This window comes from Mustela nivalis, assembly GCF_964662115.1.
Source record: "Mustela nivalis genome assembly, chromosome: 12".
Classification (NCBI taxonomy): domain Eukaryota; kingdom Metazoa; phylum Chordata; class Mammalia; order Carnivora; family Mustelidae; genus Mustela; species Mustela nivalis.
Genome location: NC_139031.1, coordinates 11,978,047 through 11,997,297, shown reverse-complemented (window position 1 = coordinate 11,997,297; position 19,251 = coordinate 11,978,047). Strand labels below are relative to the sequence as shown.

General features: G+C 39.4%; 1 protein-coding gene across 5 annotated transcripts in view; it reads left to right on the top strand.

Annotated features, from left to right (window-relative positions):
* Nucleotides 1–19,251, top strand: part of AGK (acylglycerol kinase) — a 73,105-nt gene that overhangs the window by 24,838 nt on the left and 29,016 nt on the right. For all 5 annotated transcript variants that reach the window (XM_082693861.1, XM_082693860.1, XM_082693863.1 and 2 more), the window contains 5 exons: nt 1,992–2,071; nt 7,355–7,430; nt 12,358–12,450; nt 14,151–14,183; nt 15,494–15,588. In XM_082693861.1, the coding sequence (XP_082549987.1) occupies nt 1,992–2,071; nt 7,355–7,430; nt 12,358–12,450; nt 14,151–14,183; nt 15,494–15,588 (377 nt within the window). The remainder of the gene's footprint in view (nt 1–1,991; nt 2,072–7,354; nt 7,431–12,357; nt 12,451–14,150; nt 14,184–15,493; nt 15,589–19,251) is intronic.

The following is a 19,251-nucleotide window of genomic DNA, read 5'->3' as shown; positions in this document are numbered from 1 at the left end:
CTTTTCCGTTCTATCTCCTGTGGCTCTGCTGTTTTGAAAATGAACGATCCCCACCCTGAGCTGATTTTCCGTTAGCAAATGGGAAAGCTTGGGAGGAGAGCCTTTTCTTGGTCCCCCAGAGGAAGAGTGGTCACAGGGTCCTTGCTTTCTTGTTGAAGGAGAATGCTTTCCCCTCTGCACTGAGTGCCTTCTCGTCCTTTCTCAGAGACTCTTCCTCTGGTTACTGCTCACTCTCCATATTTCCCCTTCCCATGCCGGAGTTCTTTCTGTCCCAGCCCCCATGGGGCTCCTTCCGTCTGGCAAACAGAAGCAGATTCATCCTCGGAGCCGACTCCAGTTACTTTTCCTGTTGATGGCTGCCCTTTACAATCTAAATTCCTGAAAGAATGATTTTTTAAATCTCACATAATCTCAACTCCCTGTAGTCTTACAGAAGCTCCTTAATGCGCCGTAAACCTGCACCTGGAGTTGCCAGTAGGTGAGAAACCAAGACACAGAATAATCTGGAACTGTAGATCTGGAGTCTGGTAGGCCAGAGAAACTGGCTGACTGGAAAACTTTTGCCCACATTCCAGAAAAACTATGGGTAGCAAAAGAACACGTTACAATGTTTGGAGATTTGGCAGCAAAATATTAAGGTCGAACTCAGTAAAAGTGAAGACAGGGTAGAAATTATAATGTACCAGAAACTTTGTACTAATGAAACAGTATTTCTTTCTGAAGCTTTCAGAAAAAGTGTATTTCTTTTCTAAAGGAAGAAATAGATCATGGAGAGAACGGCTCCCTGGCGGACTGTCAGGAGGGGTGGTAGTCACTTACTAGAAGAGTCACTTCATAAAAGTCTTGATTAACTCATTCTCTTGGTTAACTCATTCTTTGCGCTTCCATACCTGAATTCTGCCTCCTTGGCCCAGACCTCCTCCCCACTGTCAAAGACTCGACATTCTGACTCTGGTGTTTTCCTCCTTATTTTTGTTGGTGGTCTTCTCCAGGGGGAAAAGCAATAGTTCCCTTAGTTCCTGTTTTGAGTCTGCACAGCTGGTTCTCTGTGCCTCTGAACTCTGCCTCCTTTATCTGCTCTTCAGAGCCGACAGAGTAGAAGTTGGGGTTTGGGAGTTAGGTATAAGTTCTAGGCTTGTAACTTATAAACTGTGTGACTTCCACTTAATCTTTTTGAATCTTGGTTTCTCAACTATTAAAAGGAGAGCACTTAGTACCTTCTAAGTTTCTGAGCGCTCTGAATAATGTGTAGAACAGCAGCAAATACTGGGTGCCAAGTAAATATTTCTTTTCCTTGCCAGTTGATGCTATGGATTATTATTATTATTACTATTACTGTTATTATTTATTTCAAGTTTTTATTTAAAGTCTTGTTAGTTAACGTATATGGAAAAATTGGTTTCAGGAGTAGAGTGTTGTGATTCCTCACTTACATGCAACACCCGGTGCTAATCGCAAGTGCCTTCCTTCGGCGCCTAGCTGCTGCTGTTTAGTTAACAAGTTATACACATTGCAAAGAGGAGGTGACAAATAGACTATTAGGATTATTTTTTACATGTATGAAAAATAGGAAGATTAATTGGTATCACAGTTCTTTATGAATAAGCCTTAGGAATGAATTGAAGGAGAAAAAGATTATACTCTGAACGCTATGGGCAGGTGGGTTAAACGTCCCTTCTAATGTACTGTGGCTTCCTGGTTATCTGTTTATAATAAACTTAGCCACATCTTAGTAAAGAAAAGTTACTTACCTCTAGTAGATAGAGCAAGAGTGTTTTTTATTACAAAATTTAGCTGATCGTCATTAAATAATGGTAGATTTGGTAGTGGTTCATGATATTATTATCAGTATGAATCATGAAAGAACATTTTTTTCCCCCAGAGTAGGTGCCATGTCTCCTGGAAGTAAATTCCTTTGGAATGAATGAATATATATAATTGCTAACTGAACAAAAGAATATTTCTTAAAACTTTGCTTTTTTCCTTTTTAGGTCTTTGGCAATCAACTCATTCCTCCCAACGCACAAGTGAAGAAGGCGACGGTTTTTCTCAATCCTGCAGCTTGCCGAGGGTAGTTCAGTGTGTGATTTGTCACATGCTCAGTTGTCCTGAGGGGGGAAACGTCACAGAATATTAGGAAGCTAGTTGGACTGTGTGGAGTCGGAAGAAGTAGGTTCCGTACTCGTCTAGCAATGAGATTAATTTGTGATGGAGAAATAGTGGTTAGTGAGCTAGAACTGTAAAGCTGATTGATGCTTGGCAGACTTGTCTAATTGAAGTTTAATAAAAATCCCAGAATTAGGGGTGCCTAGGTGGCTCAGGCAGTTGGGCAGCCAGCTCTTGGTTTCGGCTCAGATTGTGATCTCAGGGTCCTGGGATTGAGTCCTGTTGCTCCCCTCTAAATAAATTAAAAAAAAAAAAAATCCCAGAATTAATACTCTCAGGTAAGTCTTACCTGCTTGGGGACAGCTCCAGCTGTTGTGGTGTAAATGATTGGGCCTTCTCTGTTCCAGGATGTTCCATGATGGCCAAAACATTGTGGGCTTGTGAAGTGAGAAACATTCTTTCCAAAAGGAGTCAACCTTGAGCTAGGTCTTGGAGATCAGCAAAGGAAGAACATTCAATCTTCCTAAGAAAATAGCTCTTGGTGTGTGTGTGTGTGTGTGTGTGTGTGTGTGTGTGTGTGTGTGTGTGAATATGAATACCAGAGTAACTAGTTCTGTCCTTTGCTGTGTTGCAGGCCAGTCTGCGGTCTTGTCTAGCTGGCCTGGAAGAGTTGTGTGAGGAAATTGTGGGAATTCAGGTGTGAAGAACAGTTGGGACTTGGGTTGATAATCATGTATTCCTGTTCATTTATTATAACAGAGGTCCCACCCTGGTGCAGGATTTGAAAGTGGGGGAGGCTGTGTGTGTGTGTAACTGGGCTAAGGGCCCATGGAAATTCTGTGTATTTCGTTCATTTTGGCTTTGAACTTAAAACTGCCCTAAAAAATAAAGTCTATAAATTTTAAAGTACCACAGGCAAACAAAAATGTGTTTCAGTGTTTGTTGCAGTTCTCCTTCAGTTGGAAAGGTGAATAAAAAAGACCTTGAAGGCTTTTAGAAGAAATCATTTAAAACTTAAAAAGTATTTTTTAAAAATAGAATGAAAAGGTTGTCTGAGGTGGGGAGGAGAGTGATATCTTTTATTATCCCTAGCAACCAGAACCTTTCTTTTTGTCTTTTTTGAGGATTGGAAAATTAATAACCGTGTATTAGGTTGGATTCTTGGGTGCCTGGGTGGCTCAGCCTGTTTCGTGTCTACTTTGAGCTCAGGTCATGATCTCAGGGTCCTGGGATCGAGCCCCATGTTGGGCTCCCTGCTCAGCGGGAGCCTGCCTTTCTCTCTACCTCTGTCGCTCCTCCTGCTTGTGCTCTCGTTCTCTTTTTCTCTCAGTCAAATCAAATCTTTAAAAAAAAAATATGTACTACATTGGATTCTATAAGACCTTTGTCAAATGACATCAAGATATTAAGAGCAACACAACAGAAAGACTAGTTGGGACCAGCTTATAACTGGTGGTCTTGTGTAAGACGCAGGGATTCTGAAAGAAGTTTCTCCAATAATTTGAGAGAGTGAATGTGGCTTTACAGATAATAAGGAGAAATCATGTCTTTTTTTTTTTTTTTTTGATAGAGTGAGAGAATGAGCAGGGAGGGGGAGAGGGAGGGAAAGAGAGAAAATCCTAAGCAGGCACCACACCCAGGATCGATCTCACAGTGACCTGAGCTGAAATCAAGAGTTGGAAGCTTAACTGACTTGAGCCACCCAAGCACACCACACCTTACTTTAAATTCTGCAGTTTAAGATATTTACCTACAGATTGTCTGAACTGGCTCTGTGATTCTGCCTAATTGACTGGCTTTGTTAGAGCCACCTCTTCCCACCCGTAAACATCAATCTTAATGCCTATTGATCATTCTTGTTTAGTAAGCAATACGAACAAATGAACAGGTTCCAAACCAACACAATCAAAATATCCAAGATAACTAAACAATGGTGGCCTGTGGCAGCAGCTACCAGAGAACTGTGGGCTCCAGGGTTTGAAGGACTGGCCTTAGATATTCTTCTGCTCTGTGATATTATAGGAACTACTTAACTTAAATCCTCAGTGTCCTCATCTGTAAAATGGGAAAAGTGATGGCTCCTACCTTAAAAAATTACCGTATGGAATAGGTGCCTCTGCGATTAAATGAGATAATGCCTACGATGTGTTTACATTTCCATTTCATGGTGAGCACTGGAGGAAAGGAGTATAAGCTACTGTGATTATTACTGACATGTCAGCTAGGATCAGAACATTCTCTACTTTGCTTCCCCACCCTTCCCGAAAGTGCTTGTGTGTCTCCCTCTGCCTACTTTAATGTTACTGTTCCAGGTCCTATTCCTTTAGAGACCTAGTTAGTTAGGAACCAGCTAATTCTGAAAAAGAAAAATGTATGGCCGTTTGTTTAAGCTGTGCTCTGTTACTTTAAGTTCCTACTTACAAAGGATAATAACACTAAACAATTTTTTAGAGCAGTTTTAAGTTCTGTTTATATTTTTACATGTAAATGTGTTGACATTTTTAAAGGTGGATTACTGTTTAAAAGTACATTTTTATCTTTAAAGGTGAGGCCGGGGAAGGTCTTTAAAGTTACTGTCCCCTTTAGCAAGGTGAATCCCTCCATGCTTCCGGGTATGAGCCACTCTGAAGCTCTCCGGCATCTTTTTTTTTCCCTAAAGCTTTCACTATTTAATTGCACTATTTTTGTCATCTCGGCTCTACTCTGAAACATAATATATAATTCATCATGTAACTATTTCATTATGTAGTACTGGTTTAAAACTACATAGGCGCCTTAAGAAATAAGATAACTGTGTGTTTAGCATTAATAAATAATACATTAAGAAGTAATTATTTTTCTGTGTGTACGTGAACCTAGAAATTGCGAAATTGCGGTACATATATAAAGCTTTTATTTAGCTCTGGTGCTATCTCACCTTTAATTATATAATAAATAATGCATTTCTTATTGGTAACACTTGCTTTTCAGTCTTTTATTTGGAACAGTAGAATTTTAGAGGTTTTCCATAGCATTGGATCACATAAAGATGTGAGTAAAAGCCCAAATGTTCAAATCCTTATTTCTTTAACTTGGAGGAGCTTACGGATGTGTTGTAAATGATTAATATAGCCGATTGAGCCTTGTCCAGAGTTTTGTTTCTCAGAACGGATCTACCTCCAACTGATCTTTTCTTATCAATCCAGTAATGGAAACAAGCCTGGAAGGAGAAACGTTTGTACTATCATTAGCTCAGCTCGTTCTTGTTGGGTTAAGCCCCACCTGTGGTGAGCTGGAAAGGGGGAATTTTCATTTAGCCTTTTCTGTTCATTCTAGTAAGAATTCAGGTCAGGAGAAAGGGCAGGGGATATTTGTGTAATTTCCTTACAACATGCTCAGGTAGGCCCTTGGTTTGAGGTACTTTTTTTGAACGGTCTGTGTGAAAATTTGTCCAGTAGTTTCTCCATTTCTATTTTAATTCCCAAGAAGAAATGTTGTGTGTGTTTCTGTCTGCCCTTTGGTGGTTGTTTCTTTTTAAAGAATGTTGAATTTGGTTTGTGCGTGACTATACATGCTCCTCATTAGCTACCTTCGTATGTCTTTCTGCTAAACTTGCATCACTGGTTTTAAAAATCTTTGAAAGAGGACTGACTAAATGTGGATGTGAAAGTTACATGTTCGCTGTGGTTTCAAATGTTCTACTTTTTTGTTTTGTTTTGTTTTGTTTTCTGATGTGATAGTTGAAAATATTTGGGTGAAAAACAGGTCCACTGATTGGTATGTTCAACTTTGAGACTGTGCCATTGGGGACTACTTGCTACTTTTGCATCCCCTGATGCCTGGGCCCTGTTTGCCCTGTTTCTGACTCCTGACCTGATTTGGACAAGAGTCACTGTCAGAACAATGTGTACAGTGCTTCTAACACACACACACACTCTCTCTCTCTCTCCCTCTCTCTGTCTCTTCAAAGTGCTCTTTAACTGTTTCTCTTCTCACAAGACTTCACAATCCTGTCCTTTCCTTTCCTGCAGAATTTACATGTCTGCACTGGGGCAAGTTCATTTATTCATGCTTTAGTGTATTAATTCATCAGACACTTATTAAGTATCTTCTCTCAGTGTGCGGACATAATTCTAGAGGCTGGGGGACTCAAGGATTATAAGATTTGGTGTCTGTTTTTGCAAGGCTTCCAGTCTCATCCCAAAGACTGTCCAGGGCGCCTGGGTGGCTCAGTGGGTAAAGCCGCTGCCTTCGGCTCAGGTCATGATCTCGGGGTCCTGGGATCGAGTCCCGCATCGGGCTCTCTGCGGGGGAGCCTGCTTCCTCCTCTCTCTCTCTGCCTCGCTGCCTACTTGTGATCTTTCTCTGTCAAATAAATAAATAAATAATCTTAAAAAAAATTTTATTAAAAAAAAAAAAAGACTGTTCTGCAAATCATTGATTGGAAATTCCTAACAAAGATGTATACAGAGTGATGGGGCCACAGAGAGAAGGATGCAACTTTGCCTGTGAGCTTCAGACAAGCTGCCGATTTTCCTAACATTGCATTAGACACTTTGAAACCCTGCCTTTTGTAGCAAAAATTCTGCCTTCGTGGAAAAGAATTTTGCTCCTTCTCCAGGGCTTTCATGACAGCTTTGAAACTCAAGAAATGGAGATACCTCTAATATATGAAATCGTTAAAAATGTGTTTCTCCCTCAAAGGTTGTATCCACTTAGTTAGAATTAATCCGTATTCTGTGGGATTCAATATATTCCCTTGGGCCACATGAAAAATGTTAAATACACCTTCCTCCCTCTACCACTGGAATATAAATAAGTTCTCTGAGGACTTATTACATGCTACTTTAGTTGCAGGTATTTCTGTCTGCTTTGTTTTGTTGTATCCCTAGCTCCCACCCCTGTGGCTAGCACGTAGTAGGTGCTCAATAAATACTTGCTGAATGACTCAAGCATTGTGTCCTGAGTGGGGCCATATGTACTGTCACGTTCTTCTCTAGAGGAACTAGACTGAACTGCAAGCATCCCAGATGGGTGAGAGCCAATTGTATTAGAAGGTAAACTCCTGGAGGCCCCAGAGCGGTAGCGTCTCCATTTCTTCCCGTAGAACCCAATGACCTGTTGTTCGCCTTCCTGTGCTTGCAGGAGTGAAGGAAACCCGTGTTTCTCAGGCTGTTTCTTGTTCAACTCTAGTCAAGGTGGTTAGGCTTTCTCTTCTTCCTCTTGAGAGCTGGTGTCAAAATTTTTGTGTTTTTTCCTTTGTCTACAGCAAAGCAAGGACTCTATTTGAAAAAAATGCTGCCCCGATTTTACACTTATCTGGCATGGATGTGACTGTTGTTAAGGTAAGAATACTCCACAGTGTTGATTTTATCTGAGCTACCACTCCTTATAACTTACTCTCTTCTCTTGACTTTATAGCAGAAATCACTTATAACGTAAGAAGCTGGGAACAGAGAAATCAACGTTGTGTCTTTGTTCTGATAGTTAATAAAAGCGGTTTTGTTTTTTGTTTTTTATTTTTTTTTCAAAGCATTGTCAGCTTTTCATTTTCAGAAGAAGATTAGATGGAGGCATGAACTTGATTCCTTTCATCTGAAAGCTGGAGTGCGGAATTATTGTCTCTTGGAAGATGAAAGTAGTTATGGCTGTAGGAATTCTTTTCCTGAAAATAAAAAAAAATTTCCACTTTGAGTAGTTAATTTAATTTTTTGGTAGCTCCACAGACAAGTAAACATTTTCTCTCTGGGGAGGAATTTTCAATGGTAAAGCTCTAGAATTTGCGATATTTAGCTAAGAGAAAAAGGGGACAAAAATAAGTTAGAAGGAAATGGGCTAGATAGAAAACACTCCAGACTCCACTTTGTTGACTTTTAAGTGATGGGTGTGTGCATTTGGTGAAAATCACTCTCGTCATGTTTCTAAGTCTGTGGTTTATTTTTAATATTACTCTTTCATGAAATCAGAGATGAAAAGGTAATTTAGTCCAGTTACCATGAAGCCTTGAACTCCTTTGTCCAACTGGTCTGTGATGTGGTCTTCCTGTTGTCTGTGTCCAGGGATGGGAGAAAGGGGAAGAGAACTAACACTGAAGTGAGTGCTTGTAGTACACGTTACAGACTCCACATGTGAGCGATCCCAAGATGGTTACATAAGAGATCTTCCTTGAATGTTCGTTCACGTGAACTCAGATTGAACCATCTGAACCTGGAGCTGTCTTTGAGGGGAAACTATTTTGTATATTAAATGTCCTTAATGGTTCTAGAAGTAGTCAGGTTCTGTTCTTGAATTAATTTTCATAAGGTAACATTTTCAAGGAATTTGATGCTTCCATCTAGGTTTCAAATTAATTGGTATCAAGTTCATAATTTCCTCTTTTTAACTTGTAAGTTTCTGTTACATTTGTAGTATCTCATTTTAATTCTTCATATTGTTTATTTGTGCCCTCTCCTTTTCTCTCTATAGCCTCTATAGAGAGATATATACCTCCATGTACCTTTATAGAGAGGTATGTCAATTAATCCTTGCCAAGAATCATTTTTTGGCTTGTTCATTTTCTCATTTATGTTTGTTTCATGAATTTCTAGTCTGTTTTTTCTGTTTCCTTCATTCTACTTAATTTGGATTTTTTTCTGCTGTTCTGTTCTGACCTCTTAACTGGGATGCTTTTTTATTTTTCACCCTTTCCCTATTTATTGAAAGCTATAAATTTCCCTCTACTGCTTCAGCTACATCTTCTAAGTGTTGATGTATAATATTTTCATTATCATTCATTTAAAAATATTTTCTAAGTCCCATCATGATTTTTGTTTGACCTATGATTTATTTAGACCCGTTTTTAAATTTCCTGATACAAAGTTTTTCCAGTTATCTTTGTTAATGATTTCTTATTTAATTGCATTATGGTCAACAAATGTAGTCTCTACGATTCCTGCTTGTGAAACTTTCTTGAGTCTTGTTTTAATGGCCTAGCATGTGTTTTGTTTTCATTATTGGGTACCATGTTCTGCACATGTCCAGTAAGTCAGGTCTGTCCATTGTGTGGTTCTAGTCTTCTGTGTCCTTAGTGATCTTTTCATCTGCTTTAACTATATTGAGAGGGAGTTTTTAGAAATCTCCCACTGTTATTGGGGATTTTTCTGTTTCTCTCTGTAGTTCATTTTTGCCTTTTATATTTTGAGATGATGTTAGTAGATGCTCTCAAGTTTTACATGGCTTTATTCTTCTCGAGTTTTGACCCTGTTCTAGACTGGTTCTCTTTAGCACCAATATTACCTCGGCCACAGTCTATCCTACCTAGTGTTCTTAATGACTCTACTAGCTTACTTTGGCTGAGTTTTGCTTGGTGTAATATTTTTATCCCTTTACTCTCAGCCTTTTTAATATCTTTATATTTTAGATGCATTATTGGTGAGGCATGAGAACAGTGTATTTAAAAGATCCAGTCTTTTTTTGGTCTTTTTATTGGGTCCCTGAATCCATTAATATTTATTGTCATTATTGGCTGTATTGATTTCTATATGAGTTATCTACAGCTACATAACTGCCTTCACAGCTCCTTCTCTGCCTCAGATTCTGTTGGTCTGCAGTCTGTTGAGAGCTGCCCTGGTGCTGGTCACACCTGGGCTCCTCGGTGGCACAGCTGAGGAGGGCTGGCCTGCCTCACACGTCTGTAGGTCGAGGCTGCTGGTGTCTGGCTCATGCGGGTCCCCAGCAGGCATCTTCACTTGATGGCTGGGTTCTCCGAAGTAAATTACAGACATCATGTCATTTTACCCCTCAATGCTTCAGTGTGCACTTTAAAAAAAGAAAAGGCTACTTTTCTATGTAACTTCAGGATCATTATCATATCCAGCAGAAGTAACAGTTTTATAATGTCATGTTATGCTACCTATTGTCTTTATTCACTTTTCTTTATTCAATATCATAAGGCTACTATTTTTTTAATCCTTCCTTTGTTGCTGCATTTGGAATTTTCTTCTTCTTTTTTTTTTTTTTTTTTTTTTTTGATTTATTTATTTATTTATTTGACAGAGAGGGAGGGATCACAGATAGGCAGAGAGGCAGGCAGAGAGAGAGAGGAGGAAGCAGACTCCCTGCCTAGCAGAGAACGCGATGCGGGGCTTGATCCAAGGACCTTGAGATCATGACCTGAGCCAAAGGCAGAGGCTTAACCCACTGAGCACCCAGATGACCTGCAATTTTCTTCTTACCACCAGAGCCTCAAATAGGTTATCCCTATAATCTTTTAAATTATGGCCTATTAAATCTGTCAAAGTATTTTTGAATTTTGGTTCTTTCATTTGTGTAATTATATTTATTAAATTTTTTTTGCTAGTATTTATTGACTGCCTGCTGTGAGCTAAGTCCTGTTCTAGGTTATTGGGGATATAGTCTGAAGAAAATAAACTTCATATCTGTCCCCAAAGAGCTTCTCTTCAAAGTGGGAAAGGGAGAGATGCAGATAAAAGAAACAGATACAGAAACCTGGTTTGTCAGATGGCAATGAGGGCCGTGAAGAAAGGTCCAGCCGAGTAAGGGGACCAGGAGTAATGGGAGTTACTTTAGTTCAGAAGGTCAGGAGAGACGGGTTTGAGGAGATGGCTGTTCAGCAGAGACCTGAGGCAAATGAGTAAGTCCTGCAGATGTGGCGGAAAGGATCTGGGCTGAGGATGCTGCACGTTTAGGACTCTGAAGGGGGAGTGTACTTGGCACGTTTGAGGAATAGTCAGGAGGCCAGTGTCCGTTTTTAAAAATAGTGTCATTTACATATACACGTTTCACCTCTGTTGTTGATATAGCCCTGTATAGAGAAAGGCTTGGGGTCCCTGGGTGGCTCAGTCCATTAAGCATCCGATACTTGATTTCAGCTCAGCTCTTGCTCTCAGAGTTGTGGGTTCAAGCCTGGAGTTGGGTTCCACTGTGGAATCTACTTGCAATTTGATGTCACCGCCCTGAGCTTCTCACTTGCAGCACAGACCTTCAGTTGGTAACTAATCTACTTGTATTCTAGCACATTATTTCCACGTTTCTCCATTTTGTCCCCATGGGTGTCATCAAATAGTTTACCAGGTGCCTTGCTGAAGAGCAGATAGAATATCCATCTGGTTTCCTGTATCTCCTGACCTAGTAATGTCAAAGAAGTTGAGGATAGTCTGAAATGCCTCTTTCTTAGCAAACCCGTACCAAACCCATCGCTTATTTCGGGTACTCACAAACCATCCTTTTAATCTGATTGACATATATTCTTAAAAAAATTTGCTATTTGCAAATGTGTAACTATAAAGCCAGCCTTTTCACTTTTAGAATAAAAGTGAGATAATTCCTTGTAAAATTCATGGTGTATGTTTAGGGACTTCCTTTTTACTCTGCGTTAACTGTGCTCAGGTGCTTTAGCCCATCTGTAATTCAGATCTTCAGTTTTTGTCTATTAGTGTGTCTTGTACAGTGTCAGTAGGAGAGGATGTTATGTTAGTGTTAGCTGCATTACGCATTCTAGAATCTACTGTTTGGTTATAGGGGCAGCAGCTTAGAGTCACTGAAGGTTGTATATGTATCTGAGAGGAAATACTCTTAATAAAAATAGTGAGGTTTAGGTACTATTTTGTCACTACTCTGAGTCACACCTGTATTTTATTGTATAATCATAGCAAAACCCAACCTTCCGTTGAAGTACAGTACCGGTCCTGAACGGTTTCCTTGCTAGTTGTTTCATACACTGCTTTACAACAGTACTATTGGGAAGCTGTTACTACCCCAACCCCAACACACATAATTTCAGTGGTGAGGCAGTTAAGGTCCTGAGAGTTTAAGGCCACTCAACTGAAAAGTAGCAGAGTTGGGGTTTAGTCTGGGTCTCTTGGGCTCCCAAATCTGTGCTCGTTTCATTACATCTGTGTCTCTCTCTTTGCATATACACTTGACTTCCTGCTTTCAGCTGAAAGGTGCCGGGTAAATGGTGTAATAGAATCTGCACTGGCCTGGAAATGAGTCCTTTGACTAGTTAGCTGTATAAGTGGACACAGATCACTGGGTTTGGGTTTTATTTTTAAAGAAAGGTTAAAGATGGTTTCTCAGGTCCTTTCCAGTTCTAAACAGTACAGAACTGTGTACATGATTGCTTTGATAGCTACTGAGTTTTTGTGTCTATCAATTATGTAGAATTTGAGGAAAGACTGTGTCAGACTCTAAAGAAAATGTCCCATATTTTTTAATCTTTGATTTTATGGCCCTAGGCTGGCAAATTTACTAAAGACTTCTTTTGTATTTCAGACCGATTATGAGGGCCAAGCCAAGAAACTCCTGGAACTGATGGAAAACACAGATGTGATCATTGTTGCGGGAGGAGATGGGACATTGCAGGAGGTATGGCTGTTTTTCTATTCGAAATCATTTTGAAGGTGAGGAAAATGGAAATTAGATCTTAGAGCACTGGCATAAAGTGCTTATAATTTAAGGAAATTCTTTGTAATTTATTTTTTTAGGATTCTTATTCTCTGAAACAGGTGTAGTGTTACATTTCTGTCATGCACTTTTATTCTCTTGTTTTGTATAAACCTTATACCCAACATATAGGAGGGTTTTTGTTGTATCAAATTTAAGTTGGATACAATTGAATAAATAAGGAAAAGAAATGGTGATGGGTATGATAAGCTTTTTATATTTTGGGGACTGATGGAATAGCCCTGTATGTTAGGGAGTTAGGGAATCAGTTTTAATCACAAGGGATGGTTCTTATAAAATAAACTTAGATCCTTCTTTTGAAAAAATGCTTCTATTCTCACATCATTTCCATTGCGTGAAATGTTCTCTCTTAATAGTATGGTTAGAGGCAGGGATCTACAAGTTCAGATGTGTGTATCTGCCTTTGTTTTAAAATTTCACGTCCTTAATGCTTATTCTGGTCCAATGAGGACAGTAAGTGCATTGCCTTAGTTGTGCTCTTTCGAGGGCTGCTAATTGGAAACCCCTGGAAAGCCCTGTGCGCTTGCCCCTCCCACTGCTCCGTCCTCCCCTCCTGTGGGCCGTCGCTCACAGCTGGGCCTCATTTCTGATGGCCTTCTGCCTCCATCTAATGGTTTCCTCCGTGTCTAGGGATCCGGAGCTAACAGCAGACAGAATAGTGTCCTATGTTTGACTTAGTAATTATGTGAGCCTTAGTAAGCTGCTTTTAGAAAGGCTGTGCTAATGATCCCGTAATTGTTTATATGGCTTTTGAATGAAGTGTGAAGAATACTGATAGCATGCCAACACAGACCGAGGTAGACCTCATGGCGGCCCCATTTGATGCAGAAATTCACGGAGGCAGGAGGTGAAGGGAGAAGATTGGCGTCCGTCCTTACTTCACAAAATGTTTTAAGAAATAGACCAAATTATATATTTGGTATAGTTGTGTATTTGTTATGATCTCAGTCATATACAAATACGTGCTGAATGAAAAAAGGATTGGAGGGAAATATGCCAAAACATAAGCAACTGATTCCTGGTGGTTATCCGGCATGTGGGATGATGAGAAAGCATTTCCTTCTTCGGGTATTTTTTCACCACTAATGCAAGGCATGGATATTATATTTTAAAAATAAAAAACCATCATTTACAAATTGAAATTAAAAATATCTTTTAAAAGAGGGCTGTTGTTCCCCTTGTCTTCATATTCCTGGATGAGAAATCTTCATAGAGCACAGACTTTTCTCTGTGTGTAGCAAAGTGTGACTTTTGTTCCTGTGTGTGTGTAGTGCGACCCAGGCCGCTCTGAATGATCGCTGTGTATCTCACATTTGTATCCAGTATAGAGAACGCAGAACAATCTTGCTAATATAATGTGGAGGTTTTGTAATTATTTCATCTTAGCCTTTATTGGACTATTGATCTTAGGTCAAGAATCCAATCTAATTTTGCTCTGATCCCTCTGCAGAACACTGTATGTTTTAAGAGCCAGTACATCTTTTGACACAGTTTCTAAGAAGAGAACAGACACAAGATTGTGATCCATGAAAATTGAATCCAATTTTTGTTTGATAAGGGAACTACACGTTGTTTATAATAATTTTTTTTAATGTTTGTAGGTTATTACTGGCGTTCTTCGAAGAGCAGATGAGGTGAGCTTTCAAGAAAGAGTGACTGCATTTTAGCTTTTACGTCTCCGTGCTTTTTATAGCCTTTTACCTTTTCTTGTCATTTCATATTTTAAGGTGGGCACAAATTGTGCTTCTTTGGGTTTTAGCAAATAAAGTACAGCTGCATTTGTCCTAGAACACTTTGGTCAATCTGTAGCGGACTCCTCTGTTTCAGGCTTCCAGAGCACTCGAGAGCTTTTACCAGAAAAGCTGTTGTTTGACATATAAATTTTTCCCATGGAATGTTCTCTTCACAGAATTCCTTCATAAATAAATGATCGTATATTTATGTACTGGAAGCCATGTAGCAGTAAGAATGAATGAATTAGACCTATAAATATCTATAAATATTTACAGATTTATAGATATATATATATATAGATAGATATATCTATATAAATATCTATAAAATGATTAAGTCTAAAAAATAATACAAAAGGCAGGTTGCCAAAGTACATTACCGCATTTCTGTAGAGTCTTGCAGTTCAGAAAGCAGCACTGCATACTATTAATGGATGTGTAAATACATCGTCAAAGAATAATAACGGGGCCAGAAAGGCATCACAGCGTTGGCAAGATCGTGGCTTCGGCCGAGGAAGGGAGGGGGAGGGCGGAAGGGCTGCTACTTGAACTTGCTTGTTCTCTTTGCCTTCTTTATACTTCAGATAGTTTATAAAGCACTGTCATTAGTTACTGTACAAATGTTAGGTATTTCTAGTTGAATTTATCTTCAACTTTTTTGAATAGTGTGACAACATAATACGTCTCTGTCACAATAGCACGTTTATCTAAATCATTTTTAAAAAAATTTTTTTTTTAAGATTTTATTTATTTGTTTGACAGAGAGAGACACAGCGAGAGAGGGAACACAAGCAGGGGGAGAGGGAGACGGAGAATCTGTCTTCCTATGGAGCAGGGAGCTGAATACTGGGCTTGATCCCAGAACCCTGGGACCATGACCTGAGCAGAAGGCAGATGCTTAACGACTGAGCCACCCAGGGCCCCCTATCTAAAAGCTTTAAGACCCTCCTTTTTGTAACTAAATTTCTTTCAACCAGTTGCTGTTAAAGAGTACCCAAATACTTCTTCCAAATTCAGAGAGTCCTATTGTTTTTTGGGCCTGCCTTATTCTGACCTCAGTATTACCTGATTGCTGGGGTCTAGGGACCGGAGAGACCAGGTGGCACACTGAGGGTCAGTTACTTTGTCATGACGGACACATCTGTGTCTCTCTGTTCAGTCTGATTCTCTGACCGTAACCATAAAAACTTTCCTCTTCTTTTTTCCCTTAGGCTTCCTTCAGTAAAATTCCCATTGGATTTATCCCATTGGGACAGACCAGTAGTTTGAGTCCTACCCTCTTTGCTGAAAGCGGAAACAGAGTCCAGTAGGTTGTCAATGTGGGGTAGTAGCGTTTGTGAGTGAGTGAGCCTGGGAACCGACAGCTCATGTGTGGATGATATGAAATTTTTGTTTATTTTTCGTTTGGATAGCATGGAACCACAGATCATTAAGAGGAGGATCTAGATCAAAGTACAACCTTTCAGTTCATTGGGAGTTTCCCTATAGGGTTCTGGGACCCTGGTGTTCTAATACCAAGTGCCCAGGTCAGGTGTAGAGATGAATACTGATGTTGTTCTGTCAGTTCTGAAGATAGCATCCCCAATCCAAACTGTCTTTGTGCCTTTATTTTGGAAGATTCTCTAGTGAAGTCAGATTTGCACTGATTATTTGTTTTCTTTAAAAATATATGATGACAAATAGCAAGTCCCTTGTGAAAACAGAACGGGTAGCCTTGGCTTCATTATCTTGATAACATAAGTAGCTAGAACAGTGAAATAATAGTTAATAGTCCCATCCTTCAGGGAATGCCTAAAGTGGAAGGCAGTATGGATAAAGCAGCCGGGAAAGCACTGTAGCCCTGGCATCTAAATCAAATTGCGGAGTCTGACTGTCTTCGGGAGTCACGCAGATTGTTGTTATCGTTCTTTCTCTTCTTTCTCGAGAAAGTGTTATGTAAACAAAGCTGTAGTCTTTTAGGAAGATAGGAATCTTGAGTTTGAGTCCTGGCTTTGACAGCGGTAAGTAAGTAGTATAATCGTTCTAGTATAATCGTTCGCAGGCTCTCATTGTCAGTCGTCTCATCGTTCATGCAAGCTTTGTGACGCACTTGGGGGAGGCCAACAAAGAAATACTTGTTGGAGGTATTAATTAAAATCTTCGTACAACATTTTCGGTTATATAACCTTCTAACATCATGACAATGGTAATAGGTGATTTTCTGTTGGGCTTTTTTTTTTTTCCTGCTTTGGGATATTGATTAGGTTGGTTTTTGTGGATTTACTTTTGCTGTTAGAATTTTAGGAGTCATTTTATATCTTTTAACAATTCTCTCTCTATATATCATAAAAGTCTTGGTCCATATGTCAGACACAAGGCCTAACCATAGGCCTACCCATATCAGTCTTTGTCAAAACGGCTCCTGCTTCAAGCCTTCATCTTTTGGGGCTTTCCCCTCTTCACCAGGCATCCTGAAGCCTCATGTGGCATTTCGGTTTGCCAGGCTTTTTATTCTTAGTTTAGAATTTCTGAGGGGTGATGGGTATAACAAATAATGAATTATTCAAACATTTTTGCTTTTGTGAGATAAATTCTATCTGGTTTGGGTCTTGGTTACCTTAGAGAGTTAGTCTTTGGCTTTATGTCAATGTAGATGATTTGAACTGCTTCCCCAATGTTCCCAATATGTCAGTGATCCAGAGGGAGACCATGTTCCTTAGAGAATGCCTTGCCTAATCCCAAAGCCAGGTAGGCGCAGAGTGGCTGCCCACAAGGTCTTAATTTCTGGAAGGTCTTTTGTTTTGGGGAGCTGATTTTCCCTGGGTTAAGCTAATGTTGTTGCTGCTTCTATTTAAAATTTAAAGATTTATAAAACTTAATTTATAAGCATGCCCCGGGGCTCTGAGGTAATTAAGTAAATCTGCCCTGGGTTCAGAATTTTGTAGACCTCTCAACATGGCAGATGCCTAAGGCCATTTGAAAGTACAAGGCTTTGCTTTTTGCACTGCTATCAAGATTTGTTGTACAATAATTACTACAGGAGAAAAAGGAATCTTGCATTTGGAATGTTGTGGGTAAATAATTCTAAAAAATAGCTGGTTGGTGCTACAGTGCTGCTTTAGCTAGAACTTTCAATTACTGCTGGGGCATGATAAATCTGTAGTTGTATTGTAGCTGTGTGCTGCCGTATAATTTTGGGAAAAAAATGAATATTAAAAGGCTTTTTCAGTTGCAGCGTTTTGTTGTTGTTGTTGTTTTTAAGGTCAGTCTCTCAAAAGTGCTTCCTAAGCCCTCACGGTACTCAGTACCACTCAGAGTCAGTGCAGAGCTCTTGGATCCTTTCTAATAGCTTCCTTCAGAATTAATGTCTTCCTATCAGATTAATCTCAACTTGGGATCATGCCTCTTGCTTTCTCCTAGATTGAATCTCATTTTCTAAACTGCTGCTTACTTCCCAGATAGCATCTATATTGGAGGGAAAAAACGGGGTAAGGATGTGTTGATAGAGAAATATTGGAAAGTAAAATAGGCTGTTTCTTAACCTTGGTTTTGCTTACTACGGAGCCCGGAATGTAATCTAGGTGTTTGAGTTGACGTGTATATTTGTCTTAAATTGTCTTAAATTGTACCCAACGTTGTCAGAAGTGCTGATTCCAGTGGTTGCAATTCCTGACTTAGATGTTTTCATGTTAAGCCTGGTCACGCCCGAGGGGGAGGCCTGTTCGCTGTGGGGTTGCCCTTTGGTACGGCCGCAACTGCCTTGCCAGGTGAGAGAGTACACCCTTGGAGCGAGACCTGCCGCTGAATTTCGTGCCACAGGCTTTCTCTGTCGTCTTGAGAATTGTACTGAATCACTCCGAGCCCTGGTTTCTTTCCCTGCCTTTATCAAATGCCCCAAAACAGTACTTACTTCAGAAGATTGTTAAGTTAAAATAAGGACTTGTTAGGTAAACAGGTAATTATGCTTGGTAACTTACTGGATACGTTGAAGACCTTATGCCTATTTATTGATAATTTAGTATGGAAAACAGTAGATAACAAATAGGGTGGCTGTACAGTTACTGAGACCAATTCTATAATTAAAACGGTATAAGCTGATCGAAGAGAACACTCTATTCTCTTGCTGTTTCACCTAAGGCAAAACACTTTTAAAGGAAAAGACATTTTATAGATATTCCAGTTAGTTACTATGGAAAGGTGACTTTTTCTACCAAATTGACATTATTAACCAGAACTGTACAGAGCAGAATAGATTAGGAGAAGCCATATTAAACGAGAAACTATACTTTTTTGAATGGAGAGTACAGTAATTTCTAAGTGACTCCTTTCATTTTTTTAATTTTCTTTTTTAAAGATTTTATCCATTTATTTGACAACACAAGCAGGGGGAGCAGTAGGCAGAGGGAGAGGGAAAAGTAGGCTCCCTGGCAAAGTAGGGAGCCTGATGCAGGGCTCTATCCTAGGACCTGGGGCCATGATCTGTGCCGAAGGCAGATGCTTAACCGACTCAGCCACCCAGGCTTTCCTAAGTGACTCCTTTCTTATAGTTGTATTTAAGTGCTAGACACAATAAATATTTTACTTTCTTAGTAATTACTATATTTTCTAAAATACAACAATAAAGACACTCTAGTACAAACAGTGCTTTACAAAAACATGAAATACTTAGGGATAAATCTAACAAAATATGTGTACGATTTATATGCTGAAACTACAGAACTTTGAAGAGAGAAATCTAGAGAACAGTAAAATGGAGAGATATTTGTGTTCATGGGTTTTAAGACTCAATATTTAGATGTCTGTTATCTCCAAATTGATTTCTAAATTCAACACAATATCAATAAGAATTTCAGAAGACTTTTTATAGATACTGACATGTAGATTCTAAAATTTATATGGAAAAATTAAGGAACTAGACTACCCAGAATAAGTTCAAAAAAGAATAACAAAGTTCGAGGGCTTACCCTGATTCCAAGACTTATTTTCTAAA